The sequence below is a fragment of the Haematobia irritans genome, chromosome 5 (genome assembly GCF_050003625.1).
Source record: "Haematobia irritans isolate KBUSLIRL chromosome 5, ASM5000362v1, whole genome shotgun sequence".
Taxonomy (NCBI): domain Eukaryota; kingdom Metazoa; phylum Arthropoda; class Insecta; order Diptera; family Muscidae; genus Haematobia; species Haematobia irritans.
In genome coordinates, this window is record NC_134401.1 from 74226687 (window position 1) to 74242644 (window position 15958).

General features: G+C 19.5%; 1 protein-coding gene across 1 annotated transcript in view; it reads left to right on the forward strand.

Annotated features, from left to right (window-relative positions):
• St1 (Sulfotransferase 1) overlaps positions 1–15958 on the forward strand; it is a 124958-nt gene that overhangs the window by 86609 nt on the left and 22391 nt on the right. The window contains exon 3 of the mRNA XM_075310631.1: positions 4244–4376. Within this exon, the coding sequence (XP_075166746.1) occupies positions 4244–4376 (133 nt within the window). The remainder of the gene's footprint in view (positions 1–4243; positions 4377–15958) is intronic.

Here is a 15958-nt window from a genome sequence, read left to right on the forward strand (position 1 = left end):
CTATAAAACCCTTACATTTATTTTAGTATGGGCAAGTTTGGGCAGACAAACTTTACAGCACGTAAAAGTATACTTCCTCACGAACAATAATAAGCAAAAATTTTCATTAACAATCGTTAACATTTCTAGTTCTATTCCTCGCGAATATACGTATGTGTTACAATTTTCTCATATAAACCGCATTTTTGAATCCATAAATTCAAGTTCAAAAACACAAATATTTTGTAAAGTCTTTACAACATTTTGAACTACTAAACCTCCTCTTAGAATCTACATTTAAAAGTTTTCTTTATTCACTTTTATTGCGAAAAAAAAATTAAGCACGAAATTTGTTAATTTTTGTTCTCCTTGATTAAACGCAACTGGCATAAATTTTGGCAAACATTGGCAGGCTTTTCCCCTGAACAGGGTTGCCAAGTTTTAAATTAACTTTCGAGTTTTACTATCCAAGATGTTCTATAGTAAGTTCAATTGGAATATCCAATAATTTTTCATTTTGAAAATTTGACTTTTTGCCGCTGTGTTGCGATTTCCGCCCATAGTGCCATGTAATGAAATATAGTTTTTTAATTCATCATTTTAGCTTGTAACTTACCATATTTTGGGGCATTTTATCAAATGGTGTAAGGAATTCAACTTTTCTTTGGAAAACGTATCTCATAAAATTTATACCTGAAACAATTAGATAAATAATGAAGTATTCTATATAAACCCATAAAACTGTGTTGTTATCGATGTGAAGGATATAATAAAATAAATATTCTAGTTGAAAGAAAGCCAAAGTTTTAATATAAAACTTACCAATTCTCTATTAAATCGTACGCTGAGGGGAAATATAAAAAGTTGTCCAAATTTATTTGGGTTACTCTGAAATTAAATATTTATTTTTTACATTAAATACAATTATTAAATAGGTTTCTAAAAAATCTAATGGAAAAAATAATAATATGGATAAAAAAAAACCAAATACGCTGGTTAACCCTAGACAGTCATCATTCGTCAAAATGACGACATTTCATTGTCGATTTAAAATGCATTTTAGTCTATTGGGAAATGGTAAATTTAAATTATACTAATTCGACCGTTTTATGATGTTTTTGCTCTATACTAATTAAAACCAAATTGAATAAGAAAATAAATTCAAGTTTCGCTCACGATGAAAATTATAGCGTCTTGAAATGAGCCGTAGTCAAAGTGACGAAGGATGACATTAATGTACAAAAAATAAGGATGACTGTTTAGTGTTAAAATAAAGTCAAAGAATCCTTACCAATCCGCTATTAAATTACAAGCAAAGGAGTACTAAAAATGTTTCCAAATTTCTAAGGGGTTATTCTAAAATTAAATATTTGTTTTTTACATTAAAAATATTACATTGGTTTTAAAAAATTGATTAAAGAAATACTAAAATAAGGTATTAAAAACCTGTAATTTTGATGATAAAAATGTAAATATTCTAGTTGAAAGAAAGCCAATTTGTAAAAGAAAACTTACCAATTCTCAATTTTTTAAATTTGTTCGAATCCATCTGGAGTTGCTCTGAAATTAAATATTGCTTTTACAACAAAGAAAAATATTAAACTGTTATCCAATAAAATTAATTAACAAATAATAATATATAGGGTTTCCATATGGATAATTTTCAAAAGAGAACTTTCGCTTTAAAAAAAGGGAACATTTTAACTAAAAAAGAGTTTACAATAAAAAAATTCTTTATTAAAAAATTAATAATTTTATTGATGTTAAAATAAAAATAATAATAGTTTCTAATGATAGAAACAACGAAATAAATATATAACAAAACAATAAAAAACAAAAAGAATCACATTTTCTTAAAAAATAAACAAAATAAATTGACGACGACAACGTATTGGCGTATTTACGTCGTACGTTCAATTACATCTATTTCTAATTTTTCGCCGTACATCGAAACGTCGCAATTGTGTTCCCGCCTTTAATTTGTCAACAGATTTAACCCAGTAAACAATTAGTGGCGAACAATTGTGGCGAATTCCTACTAAATAAATAAAATTCCATTAATCTGGGATTTTTTTTGAAATAGAGTACATAAAGAGCACTGTTGGACATAAAAATACGGCACCAAAAAAAGAGAGTGAACAAAAAGATACGAACACAAAAAGAGAACATGTTATCTTTAAAAGAGATGTAATGGACAGCCTAATAATATACATAAAATATATTATTTTTAAAAGAAAGCCATATTAAAAAAATACTTTCCAATTTATGATAAACTATACGCTGAGATATAAAAAAAATCCAAATTCATCTGGATTTGAATATTAATTTTTTACATTGAATAATAAAAATTTCAATACACTTTCAATTTCAACATATTTTCCTAAATGTTCTTAATAACTTTTTTCTAAACTACCGTTAAAATATTAATAACTTTCATTTAAAAGGTTTAATAAACAAACACCAATATATGTCTCAAAAATACAAAATATTCCATGCCTTCATATTTCCTTGTTGCATACCTGCTTAAAAGATGCAACAACCCACGCCAACGCCAACTATACAACTGAAGCATGCCAAACAAAACCAAGCAAAGCCAAAACATTCCTACAACGCCAAAAACACATGTGCCTTTATTGAAAACAACACCTCATCCAACCAAATAAACCATCCGCGAATAACAAACACACACACAAACCACTAAATGAACAAAAATAAAAATAACCCCACGCTCATGTATACACAACAAAACTCATGTAACATCATCTTTACATTAATCACATTCCTCTATGCCGATAAAGATCTCTAAAGGCACACCAGTTTATGAACGATGAAACGTTTAACTTAAAATTTGCAAAAACTTCATGAAATGTTATCTACCATTTTTGACGAAAATTTCTATAAATTTAATTACATGTGAACTAAAAATATTTCATTGGGTAATTTCCTACCAACAATTATTAACTATAGGAATTGTCAGTAAGAAATTGCTATCCACTTTCTAATTCATTTTTCGTAAAAAAATATTTTCTCATACAAAAAAATCTTATAGTAAATTGCACTTATTATTTAGAAAGTACTTTACATTTAACAAGTAGTTTTATAGCATGACAAACGAATTTTTAACTACCAGTTAAGAAACTTTTTAAGGAAATTTTCATAGTATTTTGCCATGAACTAAACGATTGCTACTTAGAATTTGTAAAATTTCCTTTCGAGTAGTTAATTTTCGTTGAAGATACGAAAAATGAATTAAAATTCTGGAAAATTCTTATAATAAATTATTGTAAAAATCTTCTTAAATTTACGAGACACTTTTTTCTGTGCGGATTGGTTTCACTTCCTGAAAATATCGTTTGTAATTTCTCATTACTCTGAGAAATAACACAACGAATCGCATTGCTTTCCCAAAAAAAAAACTTAGATGCGAAATAATTTTAGCAGTGGTTGAGTGTACACGTTAGAAATTAACATATACAGTGACGCACATAATTATTGGCACACCAAATAAATTTGATTAAAAACCACATGTTAAAAGTGATATGAAGCTATTTTAAATTGAAAAATATTTTTGTTTGGATTATAACTGCATTAAGAATCTAGATCATTTTTTATTTTAGAAAAATTTTTGTACTTTCAATATTTAAATTATAAAAAATTAAAAAAGGCACAGATAGTTCTAAATTGGTTTTTGGTACCTTTAGTACTTTTTGGGCATTCCTTTGTGTTTGAAAGCAGCATCAAGCAGTCTAGACAATTAATGGACTAATTTTTTATTTTATTTGTACCTATATTCCCCCATTATTCCATCAACACTGTACCAAATTTCATCAAAATCGATTAATAATAGTGGCCTGAATACTTCGAACAATAAATACATGGTTAGGCGGACGGGCACCAATGGCTAAACCAACTCAGGAGGTGGTTCCGAGTCGATCGGTATATATTTTATGGAGCTTAAAATAAATATTTTTGGTAGGCACATTTTTTCACAGATACTCTATACTCAGATACTTATGTGCGGCACTGTAATTCTTCAACGAAATAATTATTAAAAAAAGTATATTTTTAGATTATTCGTTAATAATTTTGTGGGATAATTATAAATTCATTTATTAGAAAGAATTCGTTTGATTTAAAAGATTCATTTGATTTGCAAAAAGTTTAATTTGAAATGAAAAAGGTTTCATTTGATTTGAAAAAGTTTTCATTTGAAGTGAAAATGCTATATATGGATCTAACACTTTTTAAAAACATATAATTTTAGATTTAATGGAGTAGTGCCCAACGTGCCTCATGATACGATTGATGCAGCTAATGCTTTGGGATCGCCTCGCTTGCTGAAGTCACACCTTCCTGCAATGCTGATTCCCAAGGATGTATGGGTAAAGAAAGCGAAGGTGAGTATCTTCAAATCAGAAATTGCAACATTTTAATCACCTCAGTCGAGCAAACAAAGAAATAAAGAAAAGACAAAAAGTGTGTGGTTTCTTTTGATTCAGTGCAAAAAATATATATTTGGCGCTGAAAGCTTTTTTTCGGTTCAAGCAAATCAGTATCAAATCTTTGGGACATATTAATAAAATAATAAGGGTTGGGAACTGGGTAAGGTTTCCATATTATCGTGAATTAAAAGGACTACAAATATTATTCGTTATAACCATTAATTCGTTATGGGCGTGTGTGTTATAATGTTTTCTCCCAGTTAAGAAGAGCATGGACATTATCTATAAGTTTATGATTGTATGATTTTTATGATGAAACGGCGTAAACCGAACGCCATTTGAGAAAAGAAACCGCATAAACAATTTATATTCCATTAATGCGTATTTCCGAGGCGACATGTGCATTTTCTTGTGTGAGTAGTTGCATTCTAAGGTCCTTAATATCGGCTTTTAATACTGTGATTTCTTCTGAGCCTTTTTCCAAATGAAGAACACGATCATTAAGCTCTTTAACGTCTGTTTTGACATCACACAATCTTTTGTCGAACTCTTTAAGATCTGTAATGACGTCACACAGTCTTCTGTCGAGTTCATTTAAAATGCGGCTCTCGGTTTCTCTTAACATATTTTTAAATTGATCAATTAAACGGTCACTTAGTTTTGAAAAACGTTCATCAAGAATCTGCATAACTCGGAAAGGAGAATCTGATGATCTGGGTGTTTTGGAAAGATTACCGTAAGTACGTAATAAAAAACTTTCTCTATCACGTTTGGGTGCATTAGAGTTACGTATAACATTGTCATTATCTTCAACCAAATCCATCTGAGTGACGTCTCCTTGGTTTTGTTCAATCATGATTGCTATATATGTGGTTTTATAACAGCCTTTAGGCGCCTTTATTATTAGCAGCGACACCTGTAGTTTTAATTAAAAGAAAGTTTATAATCCTTGCTTCAAAATTTTTTTCATTAAATTTAGGACACAAATCTTAAAATTTTCCATATATCTAATTATGTTGTATCTAATTCCTTCCTTTAGTTAAACTAACCCTACACTGAAAAAAATATTGACATAATATGGAAGATTATGCAACTTAAATTTTAGGACTCGAAATTTACGCAATGCTAAGGACAAAATTCTTTAAAATAATGACATTTTAATTAAAAGAAAGTTTATAATCCTTGCTTCAAAATTTTTTTCATTAAATTTAGGGCACAAATCTTAAAATTTCCCATCCCCCTGTTGAAGTTGTACATCTTTGAAGTAAGGCAAATGTTCCTTAAAATAAAGAAAAACATTTTTAATTTAAATTAATCTTTTACTCAACTGACATATTGAATTTTTAAATTTAAAGATAAAAACGCTTCAAATATAGACTAAGACTTATTTTAAGGATTTGCATCTTTGGTTTAAAGTTTTTTTTTTTGCATTAAGAAAACAGTTTTTACTTTCAAGTACTTGGCATAATTTGGATTTTGAAATTGGAATTTGTTTGTACATGAATACCTTTATTAATATATCGCAAACAGAGAATAAAAATTCGATGAATGAAATCTGTATCCAATTTTAATTTTATCGATCCTAGATTTAAAGCCAGGGGGTTCGTAAAACATGTCTTTATTTTAAAGAAGCCTCTTTGGCTCGGAATCAATACCAAAATCCTCAAAGAAAGGTCAAAATCTTTGGATCCAAGTTAACTTTTTTTTTAGTGTAAATTTAATTTATGTTTAGTTTTGTGTGAAATTTCCAACTGCCCAATGAAATTTTCCTTTTTTTGAAGTATGTCTCAAATATTTCTTAATAATAATCTGTATCCAATTTTAATTTTATCGATCCTAGATTTAAAGCCAGGGAGGTCCGTAAAATATGTCTTTATTTTAAAGAAGCCTCTTTGGCTCGGAATCAATACCAAAATCCTTAAAGAAAGATCAAAATCTTTGGATCAAAGTAAACTTTTTTTGAGTGTAAATTTAATTTATGTTTATTTCAGAAAATTCATTTGTTTGTAGTTAAATTTTATTATTTTTGTGTGAAATTTCCAACATCCCAATGAAATTTTCCTTTTTTTAAGTATGTCTCAAATATTTTATGAACTATACACACAAAAAAAAATTTCTGATTCAATCACGAAATTAATTGATCCAATTAATTTTTAATTGAAATGTCTTCAATCACAGAAATGATAGTATCAATTAAAAAATTAATTGAAGGTCAATTAAAAGGTTAATTGATCCAATTAAAAAATTAATTGATACTATTATTTTTGTGATTGATTTTTGTTTCAATAAAAAAATTTGTTGAATCAATTAAATTTTTAATTGAATATTTTTTAAAACTCAATTAAAATTTTAATTGGAAAAATTTTCGTGAAATTTTTTTGTGTGTAAGTGCACTGAAAATATTAAGGACATATTTCTTTAAAATAACGAAATTTTAATTAAAATAAAGTTTATAATCTATGCTTCAAATTTTTTTTTTATTAAATTTTGTAAATTTGCGTCCCTCCGTTAAAGTCCCATGTCTTTGAAATAAGGCTAATTTTCCTTAAAGAAAAGAAACACATTTTTGATTTAAAGAAATTGTCCTTAAATTAACTGAAATATTCAAACTCTATACCTATTTTGAGGATTTAGCGTCTTTGGTTTACATTTATTTTTGAAATTAAGAAAACATTTTTTATTTTGAGGTATCCGTTATAATTTGGATTTTTCAACTGGCATTTGTTTGTACGTGAGAACCTTTATTATTATGATAATTTGATAAATGAGATCTTTATCCTAATTTTACTTTTATTGCCAGATACACGGACAAAAAAGACTGTTTTTCATATTTGGGTGTAAAAATTAAATGTTTGGAAAACAAATTTTTTAACACAATATTTTTAAGTGCAAGCATATAATGTTCATAAACTAGCATAATATGTTTCGGACATATATGTTAATGTGTTAGAACATATTATGTTTGGGACATAAAATGTTTGTAAATATAATATGCTTAGATGCAAACATATATTAATTTGGAAATAGCCTATAAACATATATGTGTTTAGAAAGAGAGACCTAGAGAGTATGCTGCAAGTAAAATAATGGAAGTAACCAATTGGCCCCTTAAAAATGTATCCACACAAACAAATTTCATTAAATATATGCTTGAACCAAACTGTGTTTGGGGTATATGTTACAGAACCGATTTTTTTTGAGGGTGTTGGTCGCTAAAAATTTCATTATTTAAAAGAAGCCGCATCTATGACTCGGAATGAGTGCTGCCGCTAGTGAAAAATTGAGTGAATTAGATTTTGGAAAAAAGTGGAGTAGATTGAATAAAATTGAAGTAGCATACATTTTTGAAAACAAAACAATAGAAATCATTTTATTATACCCTCCACCATAGGATGGGGGTATATTAACTTTGTTATTCCGTTTGTAACACATCGAAATATTGCTCTAAGACCCCATAAAGTATATATATTCTGGGTCGTGGTGAAATTCTGAGTCGATCTGAGATGTCAGTCCGTCTGTTGAAATCACGCTAACTTCCGAACGAAAGAAGCTATCGACTTGAAACTTGGCACAAGTAGTTGTTATTGATGTAGGTCGGATGGTATTGCAAATGGGCCATATCGGTCCACTTTTACGTATAGCCCCCATATAAACGGATCACCAAATTTGGCTAAGAGAAGAAAATTTCATCCGATCCAGCTGAAATTTGGTAAATGGTGTAAGTATATGGTCTCTAACAACTATGCAAAAATTGGTCCACATCGGTTGATAATTCAACGATTAAAACCGCTATGTTCATCGTAATTAAAGGAATAGGAAAAACAATTAGGTAATATGGGGACAATTTTAAAAATTTGAAGCAGAACAAAAAGTGAAGCAGATTTTTGGAAGAAGGAGTGACGAAGTAAATTTTTAGAATATGAAGCAAAATACTTCGATTGAAGTAGTAGCGGCAGCACTGCTCGGAATGAATACGAAATTCCTTAAGGGAATGTCAAAATCTTTGGATCAAAGCAAACTTTTTTTAGTGTGGGTATAAAGTTAAATGACCGTACACATAAGTTCAATACGAACTAAACCAAACGAAAATTTTCGTGCGATTTCCAAAAATACTAAGAATGAACTACTGTATGGTTAAAATGGTCATGATTTGGCGCCAATGAATTTCTTCCTAACTTTTACTTCATTTTTTCTTCTATGAGAGGGTGTAATTTCGTTAACTGCAGTTAAAAAGTTCAACAGGGCATTACATTTTCGTGGTTTTTAAAAACGCTTAGTGAAAATCGCAAAATGTCGAGTACAAGTTAGTTAAATTTTCGTACGAGCAAACTTCAACTATTGTTATATCCTCTATTTTGATTAATTTCAACAGTAAGTAATCATTCAATATTCACGTCGGGCCTTCACAAAATGTGCAAATACAGATCAGCCAGACCGAATCTTATGTACCCTCCACCATGGATTGCCTAGAAACTTCTACTAAAGACTGTAAGGTAAGGTATCATAAAATTCTTAATAACGTCTTCTAACTTGTAATTTAGTCGGGGTATACGGGGTATATATTAGATGAAAAAAGGAGATTAAATACTTATAAAATTCAGTTCTTGACCGGTATGTACAGGGGAGTCGGCACGTAATTATTTGAACAGATGTGCATTTTTGCGCGGTAAGTAGAGAGCCGGAAGTGAAATATGGGGGCTAAATTGTGAAAAATACAAATACACAGAAAAAAGTAAACTACATTATGGGAAAAATGAACTATATCGTGAGAAAATTGAACTAAATTGTATTCGAAATTTTGAGATTCTTTAAATTGACGAAAATTTTCCGACTTTTTTGAATTTTTAATTACCATTTACGAAATGCATCTTTCTCAAAAAGAAAAAATTAACTAAAAATAAAGAAAAAATCTTAAGCGCCACATCATTCCCATTTTAACAACGCTGTAGTTCATTCTCACTATTTTTGAGAAGTGTACGAAAAACTTTTTCTGTTTTACTTAGAATTGAACTAATTTATATGTCATTGAAATTTTACTGCCATTTAGTTCATAAAATTTTTGGGACATACTTGGAATAAATAGCAAATCGTTGGGCTGGGGAAAATTTCTTAAAAAATTTTAAAAATAATTTTTTTTGCAATAAATACTAGTTCATTAAGCATCAGTTTTTTTTCTGTGTATGGATTAATTTTTGTGTGATTAGTACCAAATTTTAGTAAGATCAAATGAACTTTTCTTATCAAGAGGTAAAATTTGTGGATCGTTTTAGCTGGGGGCTATATATACCTATAGACCGATATGGACTAATTTTGGCATGGTTGTAAGCGGCGATCAGAGATTGAAGCCAAAACAGTAACAGCAAAAACAGTAACAGTAGAGATGAATAAAATAAAATTGCCTTTGCTGGATTGGTTGTACAATTAATCTAATAGCGATTGGCATAGTTGAAAAATTTATATCGGCGCAACCGTGAAGCCGCCGCCGCAGCGAAAATTGTGTTGGAGAATGGCCAGTACAAATTTCAGCTGAATCGCATGAACTTTGCTCCTCTAAGATACGGAGTCTCCAAATCTGGGGGTCGGTTTATATAGGGATATATAAGTTAACAACAATTTTATTCTTTTAACTTTTGCAAACATTGCATCCGGTCAATTTATTGAACAAAAGTTAAAAGACATTTAAATAGGTCACTACTCATATTGCAACGTAAACCATTCCCACTTATTGGCATTTTTGTTAGCGTAGTACAATTGCTAATTTACAAGCTCATGTTTTATTATTGTCAACTAGAATTTAAAAGGAAATGTTAGCGTAAGCATAATTGTTAATTTATAAGCTCAATATCATTAATAAAGTTTAGTCGTAGTCAAGCACTCGAAATAGTAGTTTCAATTATAAAACTAACTGGCGCCCAACAAAATATTTAAAGACACTCAAGAAGTGTATCATTTTAAGTAAAAATACCACTAAAATAGTGAAAAAACTTTAAAATAAAAAAAAAAAAAATTTAAAGACACTCAATAGGTGTATCATTTTAAGTAAAAATACCACTAAAGTAGTGAAAAAAACTTTAAAATAAAAAACAAAACATTTAAAGACACTCAAGAAGTGTATCATTTTTAAGTAAAAATACCACTAAAGTAGTGGAAAACTTTAAAATAAAAAACAAAAACATTTAAAGACACTCAAGAAGTGTATCATTTGAACAAATTCTTAAACTAAACATTAAAATAGTAAAAAAGGGAAGTGAACCGTTAATACCAAAATGAAAACAAAAGGACACTAAAGCAGTGAACCACCGAAAAAAAAAAATAATAATAATAATAATAATAATAATAATAATAATAATAATAATAATAATAATAATAATAATAATAATAATAATAATAATAATAATAATAATAATAATAATAATAATAATAATAATAATAATAATAATAATAATAATAATAATAATAATAATAATAATAATAATAATAATAATAATAATAATAATAATAATAATAATAATAATAATAATAATAATAATAATAATAATAATAATAATAATAATAATAATAATAATAATAATAATAATAATAATAATAATAATAATAATAATAATAATAATAATAATAATAATAATAATAATAATAATAATAATAATAATAATAATAATAATAATAATAATAATAATAATAATAATAATAATAATAATAATAATAATAATAATAATAATAATAATAATAATAATAATAATAATAATAATAATAATAATAATAATAATAATAATAATAATAATAATAATAATAATAATAATAATAATAATAATAATAATAATAATAATAATAATAATAATAATAATAATAATAATAATAATAATAATAATAATAATAATAATAATAATAATAATAATAATAATAATAATAATAATAATAATAATAATAATAATAATAATAATAATAATAATAATAATAATAATAATAATAATAATATAATAATAATAATAATAATAATAATAATATAATAATAATAATAATAATAATAATAATAATAATAATAATAATAATAATAATAATAATAATAATAATAATAATAATAATAATAATAATAATAATAATAATAATATAATAATAATAATAATAATAATAATAATAATAATAATAATAATAATAATAATAATATAATAATAATAATAATAATAATAATAATAATAATAATAATAATAATAATAATAATAATAATAATAATAATAATAATAATAATAATAATAATAATAATAATAATATAATAATAATAATAATAATAATAATAATAATAATAATAATAATAATAATAATAATAATAATAATAATAATAATAATAATAATAATAATAATAATAATAATAATAATAATAATAATAATAATAATAATAATAATAATAATAATAATAATAATAATAATAATAATAATAATAATAATAATAATAATAATAATAATAATAATATAATAATAATAATAATAATAATAATAATAATAATAATAATAATAATAATAATAATAATAATAATATAATAATAATAATAATAATAATAATAATAATAATAATAATAATAATAATAATAATAATAATAATAATAATAATAATAATAATAATAATAATAATAATAATAATAATAATAATAATAATAATAATAATAATAATAATAATAATAATAATAATAATAATAATAATAATAATAATAATAATAATAATAATAATAATAATAATAATAATAATAATAATAATAATAATAATAATAATAATAATAATAATAATAATAATAATAATAATAATAATAATAATAATAATAATAATAATAATAATAATAATAATAATAATAATAATAATAATAATAATAATAATAATAATAATAATAATAATAATAATAATAATAATAATAATAATAATAATAATAATAATAATAATAATAATAATAATAATAATAATAATAATAATAATAATAATAATAATAATAATAATAATAATAATAATAATAATAATAATAATAATAATAATAATAATAATAATAATAATAATAATAATAATAATAATAATAATAATAATAATAATAATAATAATAATAATAATAATAATAATAATAATAATATAATAATAATAATAATAATAATAATAATAATAATAATAATAATAATAATAATAATAATAATAATAATAATAATAATAATAATAATAATAATAATAATAATAATAATAATAATAATAATAATAATAATAATAATAATAATAATAATAATAATAATAATAATAATAATAATAATAATAATAATAATAATAATAATAATAATAATAATATAATAATAATAATAATAATAATAATAATAATAATAATAATAATAATAATAATATAATAATAATAATAATAATAATAATAATAATAATAATAATAATAATAATAATAATAATAATAATAATAATAATAATAATAATAATAATAATAATAATAATAATAATAATAATAATAATAATAATAATAATAATAATAATAATAATAATAATAATAATAATAATAATAATAATAATAATAATAATAATAAATAATAATAATAATAATATAATAATAATAATAATAATAATAATAATAATAATAATAATAATAATAATAATAATAATAATAATAATAATAATAATAATAATAATAATAATAATAATAATAATAATAATAATAATAATAATAATAATAATAATAATAATAATAATAATAATAATAATAATAATAATAATAATAATAATAATAATAATAATAATAATAATAATAATAATAATAATAATAATAATAATAATAATAATAATAATAATAATAATAATAATAATAATAATATAATAATAATAATAATAATAATAATAATAATAATAATAATAATAATAATAATAAATAATAATAATAATAATAATAATAATAATAATAATAATAATAATAATAATAATAATAATAATAATAATAATAATAATAATAATAATAAAATAATAATATAATAATAATAATAATATAATAATAATAATAATAATAATAATAATAATAATAATAATAATAATAATAATAATAATAATAATAATAATAATAATAATAATAATAATAATAATAATAATAATAATAATAATAATAATAATAATAATAATAATAATAATAATAATAATAATAATAATAATAATAATAATAATAATAATATAATAATAATAATAATAATAATAATAATAATAATAATAATAATAATAATAATAATAATAATAATAATAATAATAATAATAATAATAATAATAATAATAATAATAATAATAATAATAATAATAATAATAATAAAATAATAATAATAATAATAATAATAATAATAATAATAATAATAATAATAAATAATAATAATAATAATAATAATAATAATAATAATAATAATAATAATAATAATAATAATAATAATAATAATAATAATAATAATAATAATAATAATAATAATAATAATAATAATAATAATAATAATAATAATAATAATAATAATAATAATAATAATAATAATAATAATAATACTAATAATAATAATAATAATAATAATAATATAATAATAATAATAATAATAATAATAATAATAATAATAATAATAATAATAATAATAATATAATAATAATAATAATAATAATAATAATAATAATAATAATAATAATAATAATAATAATAATAATAATAATAATAATAATAATAATAATAATAATAAAATAATAATAATAATAATAATAATAATAATAATAATAATAATAATAATAATAATAATAATAATAATAATAATAATAATAATAATAATAATAATAATAATAATAATAATAATAATAATAATAATAATAATAATAATAATAATAATAATAATAATAATAATAATAATAATAATAATAATAATAATAATAATAATAATAATAATAATAATAAAATAATAATAATAATAATAATAATAATAATAATAATAATAATAATAATAATAATAATAATAATAATAATAATAATAATAATAATAATAATAATAATAATAATAATAATAATAATAATAATAATAATAATAATAATAATATAATAATAATAATAATAATAATAATAATAATAATAATAATAATAATAATAATAATAATAATAATAATAATAATAATAATAATAATAATAATAATAATAATAATAATAATAATATAATAATAATAATAATAATAATAATAATAATAATAATAATAATAATAATAATAATAATAATAATAATAATAATAATAATAATAATAATAATAATAAAATAATAATAATAATAATAATAATAATAATAATAATAATAATAATAATAATAATAATAATAATAATAATAATAATAATAATAATAATAATAATAATAATAATAATAATAATAATAATAATAATAATAATAATAATAATAATAAATAATAATAATAATAATAATAATAATAATAATAATAATAATAATAATAATAATAATAATAATAATAATAATAATAATAATAATAATAATAATAATAATAATAATAATAATAATAATAATAATAATAATAATAATAATAATAATAATAATAATAATAATAATAATAATAATAATAATAATAATAATAATAATAATAATAATAATAATAATAATAATAATAATAATAATAATAATAATAATAATAATAATAATAATAATAATAATAATAATAATAATAATAATAATAATAATAATAATAATAATAATAATAATAATAATAATAATAATAATAATAATAATAATAATAATAATAATAATAATAATAATAATAATAATAATAATAATAATAATAATAATAATAATAATAATAATAATAATAATAATAATAATAATAATAATAATAATATAATAATAATAATAATAATAATAATAATAATAATAATAATAATAATAATAATAATAATAATAATAATAATAATAATAATAATAATAATAATAATAATAATAATAATAATAATAATAATAATAATAATAATAATATAATAATAATACTAATAATAATAATAATAATAATAATAATAATAATAATAATAATAATAATAATAATAATAATAATAATAATAATAATAATAATAATAATAATAATAATAATAATAATAATAATAATAATAATAATAATAATAATAATAATAATAATAATAATAATAATAATAATAATAATAATAATAATAATAATAATAATATAATAATAATAATAATAATAATAATAATAATAATAATAATAATAATAATAATAATAATAATAATAATAATAATAATAATAATAATAATAATAATAATAAATAATAATAATAATAATAATAATAATAATAATAATAATAATAATAATAATAATAATAATAATAATAATAATAATAATAATAATAATAATAATAATAATAATAATAATAATAATAATAATAATAATAATAATAATAATAATAATAATAATAATAATAATAATAATAATAATAATAATAATAATAATAATAATAATAATAATAATAATAATAATAATAATATAATAATAA